The sequence below is a fragment of the Tursiops truncatus genome, chromosome 1 (assembly GCF_011762595.2).
Source record: "Tursiops truncatus isolate mTurTru1 chromosome 1, mTurTru1.mat.Y, whole genome shotgun sequence".
NCBI lineage: Eukaryota > Metazoa > Chordata > Mammalia > Artiodactyla > Delphinidae > Tursiops > Tursiops truncatus.
In genome coordinates this window covers 5517784-5534681 of record NC_047034.1, presented here as the reverse complement: position 1 = coordinate 5534681, position 16898 = coordinate 5517784, and the positions used below count along the sequence as shown (strand labels likewise).

The 16898-nt window shown below is 36.3% G+C and overlaps 1 protein-coding gene across 6 annotated transcripts in view; it reads left to right on the top strand.

The window, feature by feature from the left end:
* The window catches only part of LOC101329460 (complement factor H), a 125345-nt gene that overhangs the window by 28022 nt on the left and 80425 nt on the right, over positions 1 to 16898 (top strand). For 3 of the 6 annotated variants that reach the window (XM_073800172.1, XM_073800174.1, XM_073800191.1), the window contains exons 3-7: positions 2340 to 2433; positions 4588 to 4815; positions 12481 to 12666; positions 13104 to 13209; positions 16741 to 16817. In XM_073800172.1, the coding sequence (XP_073656273.1) occupies positions 4758 to 4815; positions 12481 to 12666; positions 13104 to 13209; positions 16741 to 16817 (427 nt within the window). In that variant the 5' untranslated portion in view covers positions 2340 to 2433; positions 4588 to 4757. Of the gene's footprint in view, positions 1 to 951; positions 1036 to 2339; positions 2434 to 4587; positions 4816 to 9013; positions 9105 to 12480; positions 12667 to 13103; positions 13210 to 16740; positions 16818 to 16898 lie in introns of those variants that run through there. The other 3 variants (XM_073800175.1, XM_033850539.2, XM_033850546.2) reach the window with 3 other exon arrangements.

Here is a 16898-nt window from a genome sequence, read left to right as displayed (position 1 = left end):
CAAAATACTGTGTTGAATCTCTATGAGTCCTCATTAGAGACTGGAAAAAGACCGATTCTAAGAGTTTCCTCTGTCCAGAGGAAAAATTGATGATGAAGTTTTTGGAATAATACACACTTGGAGTCAAAAAGGTGGTGAGTCCAGTGTTTAAATATTCAACTGTGGGATCAGACAGTTTGGGTTCTAATATAATTAAATAAGTTGCTTAACCCTCTCTGAAATTCAGCCACCCTATGTGTAAAAAGGGAATGATAGAACTATCTCGTAAGGTTTCTGAGGGAGTTAAAGTACGTAATACAGTACACACAAAATACACACAAAAATTAATCATTATTAATTATTAACAGATTAATAGTGTCTGGAAGGTTGAAGCAGTGTTAGTGCAGGGGCAATCAAGTGACTTTGCTCACAGATTTCTAGAAAAGCCTCATAAATGTGCAACTACGTTGTGTGTTGTACCCTATGGTGAATGCCTGGAAAAAGGACATTAGGGAAGGGACAACCAGTTTTCTCTGAAGGCTTTTGGAGCTTTCTGCACGTGCTCCATATGCTTGAATAAGTTGCCAAGGAGGCAGCAACTTGTTTTTTCTTCTTCCTCTAAAGGGTTGAAACATTTGGAAGAGCTTGCAATCTAGTTTTAGAAATGCACCTAATAAAATAAATGCAATAATTAGGAATTGAGGCCATATGTGTTTTCACTTCCTTACAACTAGAATTAAACAAATCCAGAGTCACTGTTCTTCACTTCTATGCAAATTATTAAATTGGATTATGCTGGCGGTGTCCCCATAGGAAGAAGTAAAGGTACTAGCCTCCTAAGGAGTGGGAAAGGGAACTCTGGAATGTTTAGGGCTTCTCCATGCAAGTGAGGAGATATTCTAAAATAAATCTGAAGGATGATCTTTATCTAAGGCCGTGCTTGTATAGTGCAACTTGTACATTGTTTTTCAGGATATCAAGGAGGAAAGATGACAAGGAAATGTGTCAGGATGTTTTAAGCTCTTTCCTAAAGGAGATCATTACACACCTGAGTAGGTAAGGGGAGGAAAAGTTAACCTCACATCAGGAACAGTGATAGAAAATGACAAGCTGTTCCTGGTTTAAATTAATTAGAGAAAGGATAATGAACTCTTCACAATCTCTTTTCCTATTTTTTGCAACTCTAATTTGTATTTGCAATAGTAGTGGTGCTCTCAAAATGGTTGTATGAAAAAGAAGGCAACATTTTCTATAGGCTGACATTGATATATACTCAAAAGAGGAAGACGTGAGACAACAATTACCAAATTATATACAATTGTGAATGCAGAATATACCTCACTCATCTCCAACTACATGTATTCTCTCCTTGACTTCTTGGTTGAGTCCTCCAAAGCCTGTAATGCCAACTAACTCAGTGGAAATATGATGAAGGGGGAAATTAGAGTAGAAAAAGACAATAGTTTATTCTCTTGCAATTAAGACATCTTTCCAATTTTTACAAAAATATACGACCTCGAAACAACATCACTAGGGTCCCTCTCAGGTCCTTGATGGTGTCTGTGCAAACGATAAGCTCTGAAGTGTAAACTCCACCAGCCTCAAAGGAAATCAAGCTCTTAACTGTTTCCATCAGTTTTTCCCTTTTTCCATCCATTGAGCTTCTGTATAATTGTTGCATGTTGAATTCATCCAGTTATCTGCTTAATTTGTTCTCCTACGTCCTTTTCTCTCCATCCATCCTAACACAACGGCCAAAGCAATGCTACTTAAACTGCATTTCCTACATTCCTTTTCCTTAATTAGATCTATCAATGATTACATGTTGCTTATAAAATAATTTACAAATGTTTTATCTGGAATTCAAACCTTTCCTCATTCAAAGCCCCTCTTACTTCTTCCACAGCTTCCTTGTGCAAAACCACTGCTCTGCTGTCGATAATCTCATTAATTCTAGAATACTCTCTACACTTTTCCATACCTCAGAGTCTTTGCTTGGATGTCCTCTTCCCCTAAATTAGAATTTAATAAGTAAATATTCTTGAGACCCTCCCAAATCAAGTCTTTGGAAGAAATTTCTCTTTCCTTCAACTCCTGTGGTACATATTGACCATAATAGTCATTTGTTACTTAGTACGGATATTACTTACTTATAATTTTAAAATAGGAGAATTTTTAAAGTCTCTTAAGTCTTATAAATTTTTCCTAACTTTCTGCCCTACAAATACATAGAACACATTTGTTGAGAATGTGGCAACATGGATATTGAGAATAAATACAAGTGTTTGGGGCTTAAATTTAGTACTAACGGTTAACTATTTGCAGTCTGTTCTTGCTAATGGTAATCTAATATGGTTAAGTTCCCTACATAGGAACCTTCAAGTTGCGAACTTTCAAAGATGCGAACGTGCCCCTGTATGCCAGCTGTTGTACTGCACTACTATACTTTTCAAGGTACTGTACTGTAAGATTAAAAATGTTTTCTTTATTTTTGTGTTTGTTTGTCTTTTATGTATTATTTGTGTGAAAAGTGTTATAAACCTATTACAGTACAGTACAGTACTATATAGCTGATTGTGTTGGGTACCTAGAATAACTTTGTTGGACTTACGAACAAATTGGACTTACAAATGCGCTCTCGAAATGGAACTCGTTAGGGGACTTACTGTACCATATAACAACTTTGTGTTATGAAATAATAACATGTTGGTAATTTTCTTATGTTCTTCTAAATATCTTTGAAATAAATACTTTGTTTTAAAAATATTGATGAAAATAAAAAGGAAACAAAAGCACTCAACTGATGACTTGGCCATCAGTCTTTGAAATCAAATAGAAGAGAAAAAACAGTAAAAATAACACATCTAAAAGATATTGTTGAAATTAATTTGAAGCCATTATTTTCACTTGAACAGTGGAGTGGCATCTTAAATGTTCAACAACTGCAAATAAAGTGAAAATCTGTAAAGTAAAATCACTTCTGAAAATACTTTAAATTCTCCATAAACATATATGTGTTTGTGTACGTACATTAAAAAACCTGTATGGTAATATGTTTACATAATTATAAAATAAACACATAAATGTAAAGGTATTTACTAAAATACATTTGCAAATATTTATAGCATTTTAAATTATATAAAGGAGTTATTGACAATTTAATTTATATGCATTTAATAGTATGGGAAGCAAATCATTTGAAAGGCAGATCTGTATGGGTTAAAAGTAAGATTCAGGGAATCTGATGGCTGGGTTCCATTGTGGTTGTAGCACAATGTCTTTTGACTTTGAGGAAGTTGCTTAAATGGCCTGCGGCTCAGCTAAATGACCGATTGTGGCATGAAAGTCACTCAACTTCATTCCTTATCAGTAAATGCATATTAAAACCTCAGAGAATTACTGCTCCCTGCTCACCAGAATGTCTAAAACTACAAAGATGGAAAACATCAGTGTGTTGAGGGTGTGGAGCAACTTACACACTTGCTAATGGGAATGTCAATCGATATAGACCTTTTGGAAAAGTGTCTGATGGTCCCTATCACACCTAGAGATATGCATACATTATGTCCTAATATTCCACTCCTAGGTATGTACTCATCAGAAACGAGAACACGTGTTTCCCCAAAACCTCATAATTTGATGTTCACAGCAGAACTATGTGCATTGTCTCCAAACTAGAAGCTACCCAGATGCCCACTGACAGACACACAGATAAATAAAATGTGGCATATTCGAAGAATTGAATATCATACAGCAATAAGGGTTAATAATCTACAGCAACACCCAACAGTGTGCTGGAATAATCTAAACATAGTTTTTAATGGAAGGCTCCAAGCACAAAAGAATAAATGTCTTATTCTCTGATGTATACAAAGTACAAAACCAGGCAAATCTGTCCCCTGTTCACAGAGATCAGGAGAGTGTGTCATGGGGCAGGGGGGAGGGGGGACTGAAGTGGAGGCTGGGCCTTTCGTCAGAGACTGCTGTTCTTCAACCTCTGTGCTCTTAGCACATGTGTCTTCACTTTCTCCGTATTCAGCAAACCATTTGCTTACATTCTCTTTACGCATATTATATTTCAGTACAAAGTTTAAAAAATTCAGCATTTCAGTTTCTTGATTTTTGAATTATTAAACTCATTCATACCTAAGGAGAGTGAGCCTGTTGCTTTATACACACATTTATAACAAGTCCTTAAAAGACTAATTTCATGGACTGCAGGTGAAGCAGTCTCCCCAAATCAACCAGCACTGCCTTCCTGCCAAAGTTTAGTTCTGTTGTCTGGGTCTTGATTGTGAAAGCATTGCCTAACCTCAAGTTCTGTAAATGATTTCCGAAAGAGCTTTTATTTATTTATTTATTTAAATCTTCTGAGGTCTACCAACGGTAGATCTGAATGGGGTCTAAATAATTGGAGGGTTTATGAAATGCAGAGAATATCACCAGTTATGCACATTCCAAGAACCTGAACGTTTCCAGTGAAGAACATGCCTGGGTTTTATAAAAACAAAGCAAGGGCAGGTCAGGACATTAGCTTTCAGTGGGAGTGCAGGCTCAAACTCTGGCACTGCTGGGGCTCCTGGCTGATTGTTTTCTTTTACTTTGCAGAAGTTTCTGATGGGCGGGACATCTAGCAATGGCTTTAATCCCTAAGCTGGGTTTGGACTTCCTTTTGGAGCAAGTAGTTTCCTGCACTTTCCATAGTTTTTAACAGAGGAGAGCCTGACACAGTGTTAAGCACTGTCAACTACTAGATGTGCCCCTGAAGGGTCCCCAACATGAGATTTCCAGCAACAGTTGTGTGGTTTATGTTATGGACTGTTTGTGTCGCAAAAGGTAAGATTAAAAAAGGAAGGCTTTTTTTTTTCTATATTGCAAAACATTTGCTTACATGCTTTTTACGGTGGTAATGAAAATTTGGTCTAGAAAATGTGTTTAATTACTGTGCTGTAGCCTAGTATGTGAGATGCTTTTGACACTGTTCAGTTTAAAAAATATAAGCAGCTTATTTGAATGGCACATCTAATTATTCATCATAATTTTATTTAATGTAGAAGTTCAGAAAATGTTTTAATAATTATCTTCAAAAAATGTGACATGTCATGATCATTTCCCTTGTGATTATCATAAAATGTAATTTAATTTTTTTGCCTAGAATTTTCACCAAAATGCCTATGTGAATGTATTAAGAAGTAGGTGAACATAGAACAAGAAAATGAATTAGACAATAAAAGCCTTCAAGCTGCAATGATTGGACTTATTTCAGATAGAGATGTGAACTCTTGCTAAAGAAAAATTGATTTATCATTTACAATTGATATTGCCATGGCTTTAAAAGTCTTGGAGACAGCCATCACTTGTATCGTTTGAATGAAAATGTATAAATTTGAAAAAAAATTGAATATGCAACCTTTGTAAAAGTTACTCAATCGGATTTTCTTCCCCTATGGTTGATATAAGATATGCTAGTAGGAAAGCCTTTAGGAGTAGTGAATCTGAGTGCAGGAGTTTTTTGCTGATACCAGTAAGAATTTATGGATAATTAAATTTACTTCTATCACTTTTCCTTGATAGATGAAAAAGTTTCTTCTTGGAGCAAATTTGGTTTCCTAGTTCATGATAGGTAACCAATAATGTGATACATGTTTGACTGACATTTTTTAAAGTTATTCATAAATTCCCAACATTCTTCACTAGGTCAACAAATTTCAATTGAATGCTTATTTCAAGTCAACCTCTAGGCAGTGAGGAATATTAGCAAATAAAACAAAACCCCTGTCCTTGAGGGTCTTTCAATCTAGAAAATAAATCTTTTTTAAGTTGTATCCTTTAGTAATTTTTTTCAGGCTTTTCTCAAATGTGTTTAAGCGTTTTTGAAAGATAGTCTTTTTCTCAGTTATACACACTAATATGCTATTGCTTGATTTTTAGCTTGTAAACCTTATATCCAGCCACTTTTTAAACTAGGTGTACAATCATTTCCCTGTCCATAAGAACATCACAATAATAACTAATATTACAACACAATATACCCAAATATGATTATATTGGCAAAGAGTTCTGGAGCAATGTTAATGTTACCAATAGCAAACATCTTTTTCTTTACACAAGTGTTTTTGTCTTTTCTTTAATAGGAATACTCTTAGTGCTTCACAATTTCCATATTGTTTACTGAGGTTTTACGTAGATTGCATTTGTCATGCACGGAAGACTTGTTTGGTTCCTAGCTCAGGTTTAAAGCTAAGAACCCATGCTAAATTTAATGAAACTGTTTCAGTGATGACAAAGTGGAATTTGAAATATTATTAAAATTGGGTGCTACAAAGTGTAAGTGATAAAAAGTAAATAATAGTGATTTTAAAACTCCCTGCGTCCCTAATTGATTCCAGCTGATTCATTTCACTTGTATTTTATATTTCATGAACGTATGTTGGAATGTGACAGCAGTTTCTGCTGGTGAATTGAACTTTAGCACTACACGCATTACAGTGAGAGTGGCTGTAAATCTGGCCACTTCCCAGATAAAGTACAGCTTTGGTATTTAAAGTAACACTTACATTAGCCTCATGGCTTTCCCAAAAGCACACACAACGCACAACCAATTCCATCAGTCTAGCCCTAACAGAAGTTTTACTCAACAGAGTGGCCTTGATCATTAAAACTATCCACATCTCCTTCAACATTTGCCTCTGTTTTTGTCTCCCACGTAGAAATGACGATGGAATACAAATTGAGAAACTGAGAAATACTAAACTGAATACTGAATGCTAAGTTGAGAAAGTGAGAAAAGACGGTTGTGTATACTCTCACGATCTGCTTTACTCAACTAGAAACTGCATTTCAGCCTTTCCTAAGTGGTCTCCATCCTGTTAAGAGTGAACATTCCTCAAAAATACTGATCACTACTAAAGAGGAGTAGTAACCAACAGCAAGACTTTATAAGCTCAACTTTCTATTTTTTCCCCCTTTTTAGAAAAGGATATTGGAGACCAAGCAGTACCTTTTTAACGCAATGGGTGGTCTGCGTCTTCATCCTTAGCTGTACAGGAACGTCAGCTGCTTGCGGGGTAGTTCACCCCAGGCTACTAAGAGCCGGGTCAGATTTAGAGTTCAGAGTAACCGTTCCTGAGTTATACCACATTGTTTCTGCCTTCTGGAATATCTTGTGACCAAGCTTTTCAAGAACTTTTAGATTTAAGATCCAAAAAGCGTATACTCTTTGAAATTAGCCACAGCCCCAAAATTCCAGGCTGCTTAAAGTAAATAAATCAAAACACAATTGAAATATGTCCAAGTGCATGCTGGCTATGTTGTTTGGAGAGATGTGTTTCCTAATTCTGGAGGTTTAAAGGGCAAAAATGTTCTTTCAGGACCTGAAATATGTTACATATCAGAGAGCTTCTATTCCAACAGAGAGAGGAGAATTTATTTCTTTTTACTATATTGTTTCAAGTACAAGATGGTTTTGAATTTGAATTAACTAATACAAAAAAATCAATATTATGATCATAAGAATTAATTATAAATTCATAAAAGTTACTCTTTTTTAAGGATAGATGTGAATATTATGTATATTCATCTAATCCAGAAAACTTGTGATAGCCGTTTATAATCCTAAATTCTATGTTTCAGTTCCAGTGTGATAAATAAGAATTCCCCGTCTCCAAAAAAATCCCACATTTTCAGAGGTAGTAGTGTGGGTATTTACCTATACGGTGGGATCTAAAGTGGAGCAATGGCCCAATTGTCTTCAACATCTTCCCTTCTCCTAAAATGTTTTACCTATTAATAATACCATAAACTCAACCAGTCTGAAACTTATGTGGAGTGACAATACTCTGAGTAAGAGTTGGGACAGTTAAATTTAGTATTATGCACCACAATTATGTGAATTATTATCCACAGTAAGTTTTCTGTCTGATAATTTTTCTGCAACAATTTTAATGGGCAGAGGTAGAAATGAATGAGGATGAGGTAAGAACAGGACCCAGCAATCCTGGAAGATGAGGTTTTCTCAGGAAGGAAGATCTGATAGGGGAAGCAGTCTCGTGGGTACTTTGACCAGGGGTAGAGGAAACACCCCCAGGAATGTCACGAGACCGAGAGCCTTGCTGACTTTAAGTTTAGGCACAGCCTGGGGATGCACTTGCTACTCTTCTGCCTGCACGTAATTTCAAATTAGAACTAAATTATTTAAGTATTGCTAACAGTATTCTTAGCTAGAAGTAAGTTTTCAAATATACATGGAAGCACAGTTTAGGGAGCATTCTTTATTTGGGGCCTTTGGGTGCTAGGGCTGGAGCCTCGGTCCGAGTTGGCCCACTTGTTTATCCCCTCCATCCCTGACGGTTTCACAGCCTTGGGCATGTTTCCTTCTTCCCAGCTCTGTTTCCTTCTCCTCACCCCACACACCATCCCCACCTGCCTGCCTGTGAGAGTCTGCCAACCAGCCTACCCCGTGCTCACTTAACTAATGTGCACTTTGCCCACTTCTTAACAGCTTTAACCAGTCTCAGAACACAGTGTACAAAACGGACGCGATGCCCCTGAAAAACTAAAGTGTTACGTTCTAGCTTAAGGTTATAAGGAAACACTATAAAAAATGGTTCAGAGGGAGTAAAGTAATGGGACAGAGAAAAAAATCACAAAACTAATAAAAAGAAAGGGAAAGAAAAAGAAGTGACAGAGCACTTTTATTTGTTTTGACATTTTGACCGAGAGAGCCAAGTTTCTCCTAACCCTTGTTAAACAGAACTGTAATAGATAGAAAAGTGATTATAGAAATGCTCCTTCAAAGGTTCCCCGAAGTTTTTTGAGCTAAATTAAAATGATTCCTGACTTCAAAAAGTATAACATACATTCCAACATAGGACACATAGGAGGTAGAATGGAATTTTACAGATGTTAGATTTCTTGGGTTCATGCAACAGAGGTTTAAGTGCACTAAACATTTGTTCCCTTATCTTTTATGTTTGTTGCCGTCTACAATGCCTTTTCCCCAGGTTATCCATAATCTACAGATAAAATTGAAAGTCTTCGGGATAGCTTCACATTCACTCATCCATTCATTCATCTATTTATTTGCTCATTCAATGATCATCTTTTTTCTTTCGAGTGACTGCTAAGTAAGTACCAGGCACCGTGACAAGCACTTTCCAACAGGAGGTCACTTAGGAGGCAAAACAGAAGGGACGATTATTGTATTTTATCATATAAAGTATTTTGATGGAGATAACTGAAAACACTGTAGGGTCACTTAGGGAAGGCAAGATGCTCAAATTGGAATGAAAGGATGGAGTAGGGTGGTGCTAAGAAGTTGGTTTGTAAGAGGTACAATGAAGAGAGAGAAATATATCAGGGTTGTGATGACATCATGGGTAGGTTTTGACGGATTGTGGTGACGGTCCTTATTCTTGGGGAAGTTACATTCTGATGCGAGGATAGATACATAAACATAACTATGAACCATGAATTATGTTGTGAAGGAAGTAAAGTAGGGGCTGAGGGGAAATAACAGAGATGGGGTAGTGGGGTGTCTTGCCTACCTTGCCTAGAGGTAAGTGGACCACTTGGAGGAAGTGGCTGAAAGCTCCGTGAGCTGTTTGTATATTTGGAGATTAATCCTTTGTCCATTGCTTCATTATACAGCAGAAGCTAACACAACATTGTAAAGCAATTTTACTCCAATAAAAAAATAAAGAAAAATACACCAAAATAAATAAATAAATAAAGTTTGTGGAAAAAGCACCAGAGTTTTAAAATATCATTTGAAGTAAAAAATGTAATGAATATGAGAGCTCTTTATATGTAGTAAATATGTATACACAGAGTAAATATTGTGAGAATCTGGTAGAAAGACGGTATGAAAGAGGTGTATCCGTGTCTTTTATGTCTGAGTGTTAAAAGCAAGTAACACACATGATTACTCTTTGGGTAAATGCATTGCTTTAATAAAAATCATTTAAATTGAGTAAGTTAATTGATAAGAAAATTTTATTACTTTTTTCCTTGCATGAGCTTAATAAAAGGATAGGAATTAAGTTTATCAAAATGTTAATATATTAGTGAAAAGTGGTTCAACTCCACTCACGATGTTGGCATCTACATTTGAAATTTAACTAATTAATTTTTCCAGTAACCTAAACGCCGTGAAATGGATCTGAATTTAGAAAGTGGAAAACACACATATTATCCTGTAGTTAAACACAAAATTTCCATGTAAAAACATGATCCTTAAGTTGAAAAAACAAACCCAAAAACTCGGGCTTTTTTGGGGAAAGACAGTTGCTGGTAGGAAGAGGCGCAGGCGGTTTGTGTTGTTTTATGGTAGGGTGTTAGCACCATCTAGTGGAGTAAAAGTATGTTTACTTAAATTTTAGAAATCAAAACTAATGTGGAATCATGGATTACAAAGTTTCCTAACAAATGTGCTAAACATTTGCAAAAAAGTCAGAGAACAATTAGTGCATATGAAAGCCCACACAAGTGTTATTTATTACACAAAAATGAAGTTTCATATGGAGTTTCTGTTCTACGAAATGTAGAATGTGTTTGTAATGGGATCCAGCTCCGTTGATTATTTTTTCCCCTTGCCTTTACAAAAAGAAATTCTAGAATAGAATGTTAAACCATTCTTATAAAACCAAGTAAGAAAAGGAGTTTAACAATGAAAATTATATCAATAAATATATATATGGTGAGAAGTATCTGAATTTGCCAATTTAAAAGTAATATGTTAAAAGTCAACTAATGAAATCACCCTAATATCAAGGGTAGTTGTATCTAAACTAACCAGCAAGAAGTATTAAAAAGATTAGCAATTATAATCAGTAGGCATGAGCTTCATTACTAATTTTATGTATTCCCTTCTTTATATGTCATTTTGTTAAGGAATTACTTTTTTGGAAAAAAAGAATCATACTGTACATGCAGATTCTATTACTTTAGTATCTTTATTGTGAAGTATATGAGTGAATAAAATATGAATGTACTGTAGTTTAAAATAGTTATAATTACCCATGTCAAGAAGTAGAGCATTCCCAGCATCCCCCAAATACCCTTGCGTTTCTTCCAGATTAATACCCCTTCCTTTCTTCTAGAAGAAAACATTACCTTAATATTTATGGTAATTATATTTTTGCTCTTCTTTAATACTTTTTAACCGTCTGTATACACGTACCTATTATATATGTCTGTTCATAACTACAATTTTCTGAAAAAAGTAAGGATTCAATTTTATTCCATTTCACCTCCACTGGTTTCTAATTGCTAACCTGCCAGAGTGGGTTTCAATTTGAGATTGTCAATCACATTTACACAATACACTTGACCTCTCCAGTTCCAAGGTTACTGAGCTTCAAGAGATAATACAGAATAGGAGTATAGCAGCCGGTACAAGAGCTTGATGAAGATTTCGGAAACCCGGACACATTATCTCTTTGAATTTGTAGTTAATAACTAACCTCCTTACTAGAGTGAAAACACTTTGAGAGCAGATATTTTCTCTCTTTATCCATTTTTTTTTTCCTTCAGAGCTTATATTAGTGCCCAATATTTCCTGAATTTAAGAAAGAATAGTATTAGAGAATGTGGTGCAGCAGTTAAGAATAATATAGTAAAGTATAATTATTTATCTGGAAAGTTATTCTTACAAATCTATGTAGATTTAATTTCTGTACAGTAAAATATATATCTTATATATATTAAGACTTACATTTGCAGATAAATGAAGGCTAACAGTGATATTATGATTAATAATAAGAAATATACATTTTGGCCTTAATCCATGGTTCCTGGCACACAGCTCCAAAACTCTTATAATTTCCTAATGAATACAGAGCAAAGGAAGTATCTTTTGTTGATAATTTTTGGTCTTTTGTTCTCAGTCCTGAAATAGCTCCAGAGGATCAGAGGTGAAAGTAGTGTCTTTTGTTATTCACAACAAGCCTCTTTCAACCACACCTAAGTTTATGTTAATGAGGTGATTTTTGGAAAGGCCCTAGAGAACCAAATGATGGGGGCTGGTTGCCAGGAGGAACCAACCACTTGATTAGAAGGTTGGAACTTTTAGCCCCACCCTCCCCACCCTCCCCCAGTCCCCAGTCTCAGGGGTTCTGGGAAGGGAGGCAGAGCTGGAGGTTTAGTCAGTCACCAAGGGCCAGTGATTTGATCAATCGTGGCTATGTAATGAAGCCTCCATAAAAATCTCTAAAGAATGGCATTTGGAAGCTTCCAGGTTGGTGAACACAGAGAGGTGCTGGGAGAGTGACACACCTGGCCCTCCACACCCCTTCCTCCAAGTCTTGCCCTATGCATCTCTTCTCTCTGGCTGTTCCTGAGTTGTATCCTTTCATAACAAACTAGTAAACTAGTAAATTAAAAAAAAGAAAAGACTTACATTTGGATGGACCTGTATAGTTTCTTTTTTAATAAAAAATAACCTAAACCTACTGCATTTTTAATAGTTATTTAAACACCTATTGTGTTTTAATTTTTTTGTAGATTGTCAAGAACCCCCTCCAAGAAGAGAAACAGAAATTCTGTCAGGTTCTTGGACTGAACAAACATATCCAGAGGGCACTCGGGCTACGTATAAATGCCGCCCTGGATACAGAACTCTTGGGAGTATTGTAATGGTATGCAAGGATGGAAAGTGGCAATCTCTTCATCCTTCGAGGATGTGTCAGAGTAAGTCGTTCCTACATTTGTGAAATCTGTGAAAACTTTTAATTGTGAAAATGCTGGGTGCTACTATGGAAACGCTGGCTGAATTCTATCACTATTGTCATTTAAATACAAAATGATGCATCCTCATTATTTTCTTTTTAACTTTTCATTTTATATTGGAGTATAGTTTATTCACAATGTTGTGTTAGTTTCAGGTGTACAGCAAAGTGATTCATTTATACATACACAAGTATCTATTCTTTTTCAAATTCTTGTCATTATTCTTAACAAGGTGTTGTCATCTTCCAAAAGGTACAGATAACTTTGCCATTTTTCACTTTTCCATATTTTCAATTCTGTCCTCTAATACAATATCAAATATCCCTGTCCTCAAACTCATGTAAATTGTTACTCCCCGTGCTGCATACTAACATTACATCCTTTTTTTTTAATTTTAGAAAAGCCCTGCGGACACCCTGGAGACACTCCATTTGGTTCTTTCCATCTTGCAGTAGGAACTCGGTTTGAATACGGTGCAAAGGTTGTTTATACCTGTGATGAGGGGTATGTAGCCAATAGAAAAAGAGGCTTCTAATTCAGATAATTCATAATGGAAATAGTAAATAGAAACTGTACTAATTTATGTGTTTAAGGTTACTATATTTTTCTATGAACATATTTATAAGTAACATACAAGCAACCTGAAAATTTAAACTATAATGGAAATGATTATATATTGATACAATTATCATCTCCTCAACACTGAAAAATTAAAATGAATTATGATTACTCTGGGAGAGTGTAGTTATAGGAGAGTGGGAAAATAGCATGCATATAAATAAAAATTCACTGCAGTGAGCCCTCACTACATTCTATTATGTGCAGAGTATTATAGGCGTTTGATATGTCAGGGGGATCAAGAAATTACACATGGAATCATTATTCTCTTTCCATTTATTTCTTGAATTGAGGCAGTAAAATAAAATATTTTAAAGCTTAGGCTTTGGAGTAAGCCTATATTCCAAAACTCTACCACTTAATAACTATATGTATATTTTTAAAATATCTCTTTACTCCCATGTCCTCACTTATAAAAGCAGAAACATATCAAGTGCATCACAGGATTGGTGGGAGAAATAAATACGACACACGCTTGTGGCCCTTAGAAGAGTTCCTGGGATATTGTAAACACCCAATAAGTATTAGTTCTTATAACTTAGTCTCTCCTTGGTCACTACCAGAGGGAGATTTTTCAAAGAGTTTTTGGCCCAATCTCTGAAATATCCCTTTCCAATCCAGGCTAATCTTGTCCCTTTAAGTTCCACCCTTGACCTAGCAAAAGGGGTCAAAACTCATAAACTTCTCCTACTAGATTCCCTGAATCTCAGTAATAAATAATATTTATAAAATCTCAGTAATAAATATATTTATAATTATAATATCTATAATAAAGAGGTTAGTGACATACATGCTTTGACTCTGGCTCTGTTTAACTCATCTTTGCCACGTTCATCTTGTATTAACTATGGATAAACTGTCATAGACCCTGTAAGAGCAACTGTTTCCACCACCCAGCTTGGGCTTTCAACAGGACTAGATATTTGTCAGTGAAATAAAAGTCCTTGGACTGTTGTAAGGTCAGCATCAGAGGGGATATAAGTCTTCTGACCCAATAGTGGAATCTGAACATAGAGTGGGTTTACTGTACCCACGGTTTCTGCCAGCAAACCCACCCTGTGTGTCCCCTTGTCCCATCCCCCTTTTGTCTGCTGTGTACCCATTTAGCTGAATACTAGCCACTTACCAGAATACTCAATATGGAAGACCAGTTTGATCCTCTTACAGGGAGGGAGTCTTATAAGAGGCCCTCTGCACAGTGTTTCTTGTATTTTGCCAGCTTGGGGTTGCAGAAACACAAGCCCTTACTTTTCTCCAAACCAACATTTGGACAATCTCTCTTTCTCTCTCCCTCGATGTACATGGGCCCTAGCATTACTGACCTTTTCGAGTCGTCTTAACAAGGGTCCTTCTGCCCGGTGTTCTTTCAGCCAATAGAATGAGACTGAGTTGGGTTCAGAAGCAAAGGAAAGCTTCATTTTTAAAAAAATTATTTTTTATTGGAGTATAGTTGATTTACAATGTTGTGTTAGTTTCTGCTGTACAGCAAAGTGAATCAGTTATACATATACATATATCCCCTCTTTTAGATTCTATTCACATATAGGTCAGATTGTCATACTGAGTGAAGTAAGTCGACAGAGAAGGAAAAATATCATATGATATTGTTTTTATATGGAATCTTAAAAAAGGGTATCAATGAACCTATTTACAAAACAGAAATAGAGTCACAGATGTAGAAAACAATCTTATGGTTACTGGGGAGGCGGGAAGGGGAGTGGGGAGGGATAAATTGGGAGATTGGGATTGACATATGCACACTACTATATATAAAATAGATAATTAATAAGGACCTACTGTACAGCACAGGAATGCTTCATTCTCCCAACAGGTTGCAAGTGAGCAGGGCTGCTTTATAGGGTCTTGTCAGCTGGGAGGGGGCAGGGCAGCCGCTCTGCTCAGGATCCAGACCACAGTGCTGGGTGCAGCATCTCTGCACACGGCCTGATGCCGCCATCTTGGATGGAGTGTCGTGTGCAGGGTCTGCACATGGCCCTAAGCTGAAGTTTAGGGGCAGCCATTTTGAAGGAGGAACTCTAGTTTGAAGAGCCAGGTGCAATTCCTCTGCAGGTGCGACCCTGTGAGCCAGTGAAACTAGACTAAGCACAGCGGGGGTGGGGGAGGGGGAAAGGTTAGATTTATTCCCCAGATTCTAGTTTTATTCCCCAGGAATTGTGAATGGGCTTTGCTGGTGACGCTAGGCGGTTTTGTGTAGAATTTTGCAGAACTCCTGAGAGAGATTTGGGCGAGTGGATGAGTCCCTGGTGTAGATGGAAAATCTTCACCAGGAAATCATCTTTCTCCGTTATAAGGTAGAGCCAAGAGAGGAACCAGAGAAGAACCTTTAATAACCAATTATTTTGTTCCTTCGTGTGACAGAGGCACAGAGTAAAAGTTTGACTCCAAGTTCTGTGACTCCCATTTACTCTGTTGAAATGTTTTCTTGCTGTAGAGAATTAGGAACAAATCAATCCCAGTCCAAGAAAGACACAGTGTTTTTTGAAGGAGAAAATTTCTTTTACTTGTGTAATTTGCAGAACAACTCTTATTTGCAGACAAAGGAAACATTTGTCCACGTAGAATTCTTTAGAAGTTCATGAAAGACCATTTTTCAAAATTCTCTTTTGTGGTTATCAAAATGCCTTCCATTATTTATTTTTTGAGAAAAAGGTTTTGTTTGTTTGTTTTGTTTTTTGCCTCCAACCGTCCAATGTAATAAATATTGAGAAGGATGCTTTGCCTTCATCTGAAGCATCTGGGGATGACTGGACACTGTACACCTGCCCAAGGACCTTGCGTTAAAGTACAGCATCTTTGGTTTTAAGATCAGACTTGATGAGTTACTATAATTCGACACTGAATGACTTCTGTAAGCCAACTTGACTCAGTGACTGCACTCTGGAAAGCATCTCGGATCTCGGGGATGGAGATAGGGAGATGGAGACCAGTGCTGAAAATAAGCCACACTAAGACATTTTTGTTAGCACTATCCTTGATCATGTAAAAAGCCCAAAGCATCCAGAAAATATCACAATCATGGAGGGTAGGAGTATGGATAGAAATATGGAAAAAGAGTGGACGGGGGTGACATACAGTGACCTGCTGTTTACTATCATGTTTTTATCTTCTGTTTTTGGTGATTGTTCGTGGAGCTTATTACATTGTTAAATGTACCTCATTAGTGAAAAAATAAATTAATGAAGGAATAAAAGTGCATTGTGCATGAAACAGTAATGAGTTTGTGTCATGAACCAAGGGTTATGATTATTCCAAGTCCATACACCTGAGGGTTTGAGGGCCTTTCTTAAGAAAGGAAGGAGGGAAGTATATGCTGTTAATTTTCCATGAAATGGTATCAAACTTAAAACTGGGCATAAACACGCGTTAGCTCACAACTCCGTTATTGTTGGTTTTCAGGTATCAGATGCTGGGCGAGGTGAATTTCCGTGAATGTGAATCAGATGGATGGACCAATAATATTCCCATATGTGAAGGTAGATGTAAAACTGATTTACAAGTATATTAAAACATATACTTAAAATATTAGGATTTTTTGAAATGTCTTACATCAAATA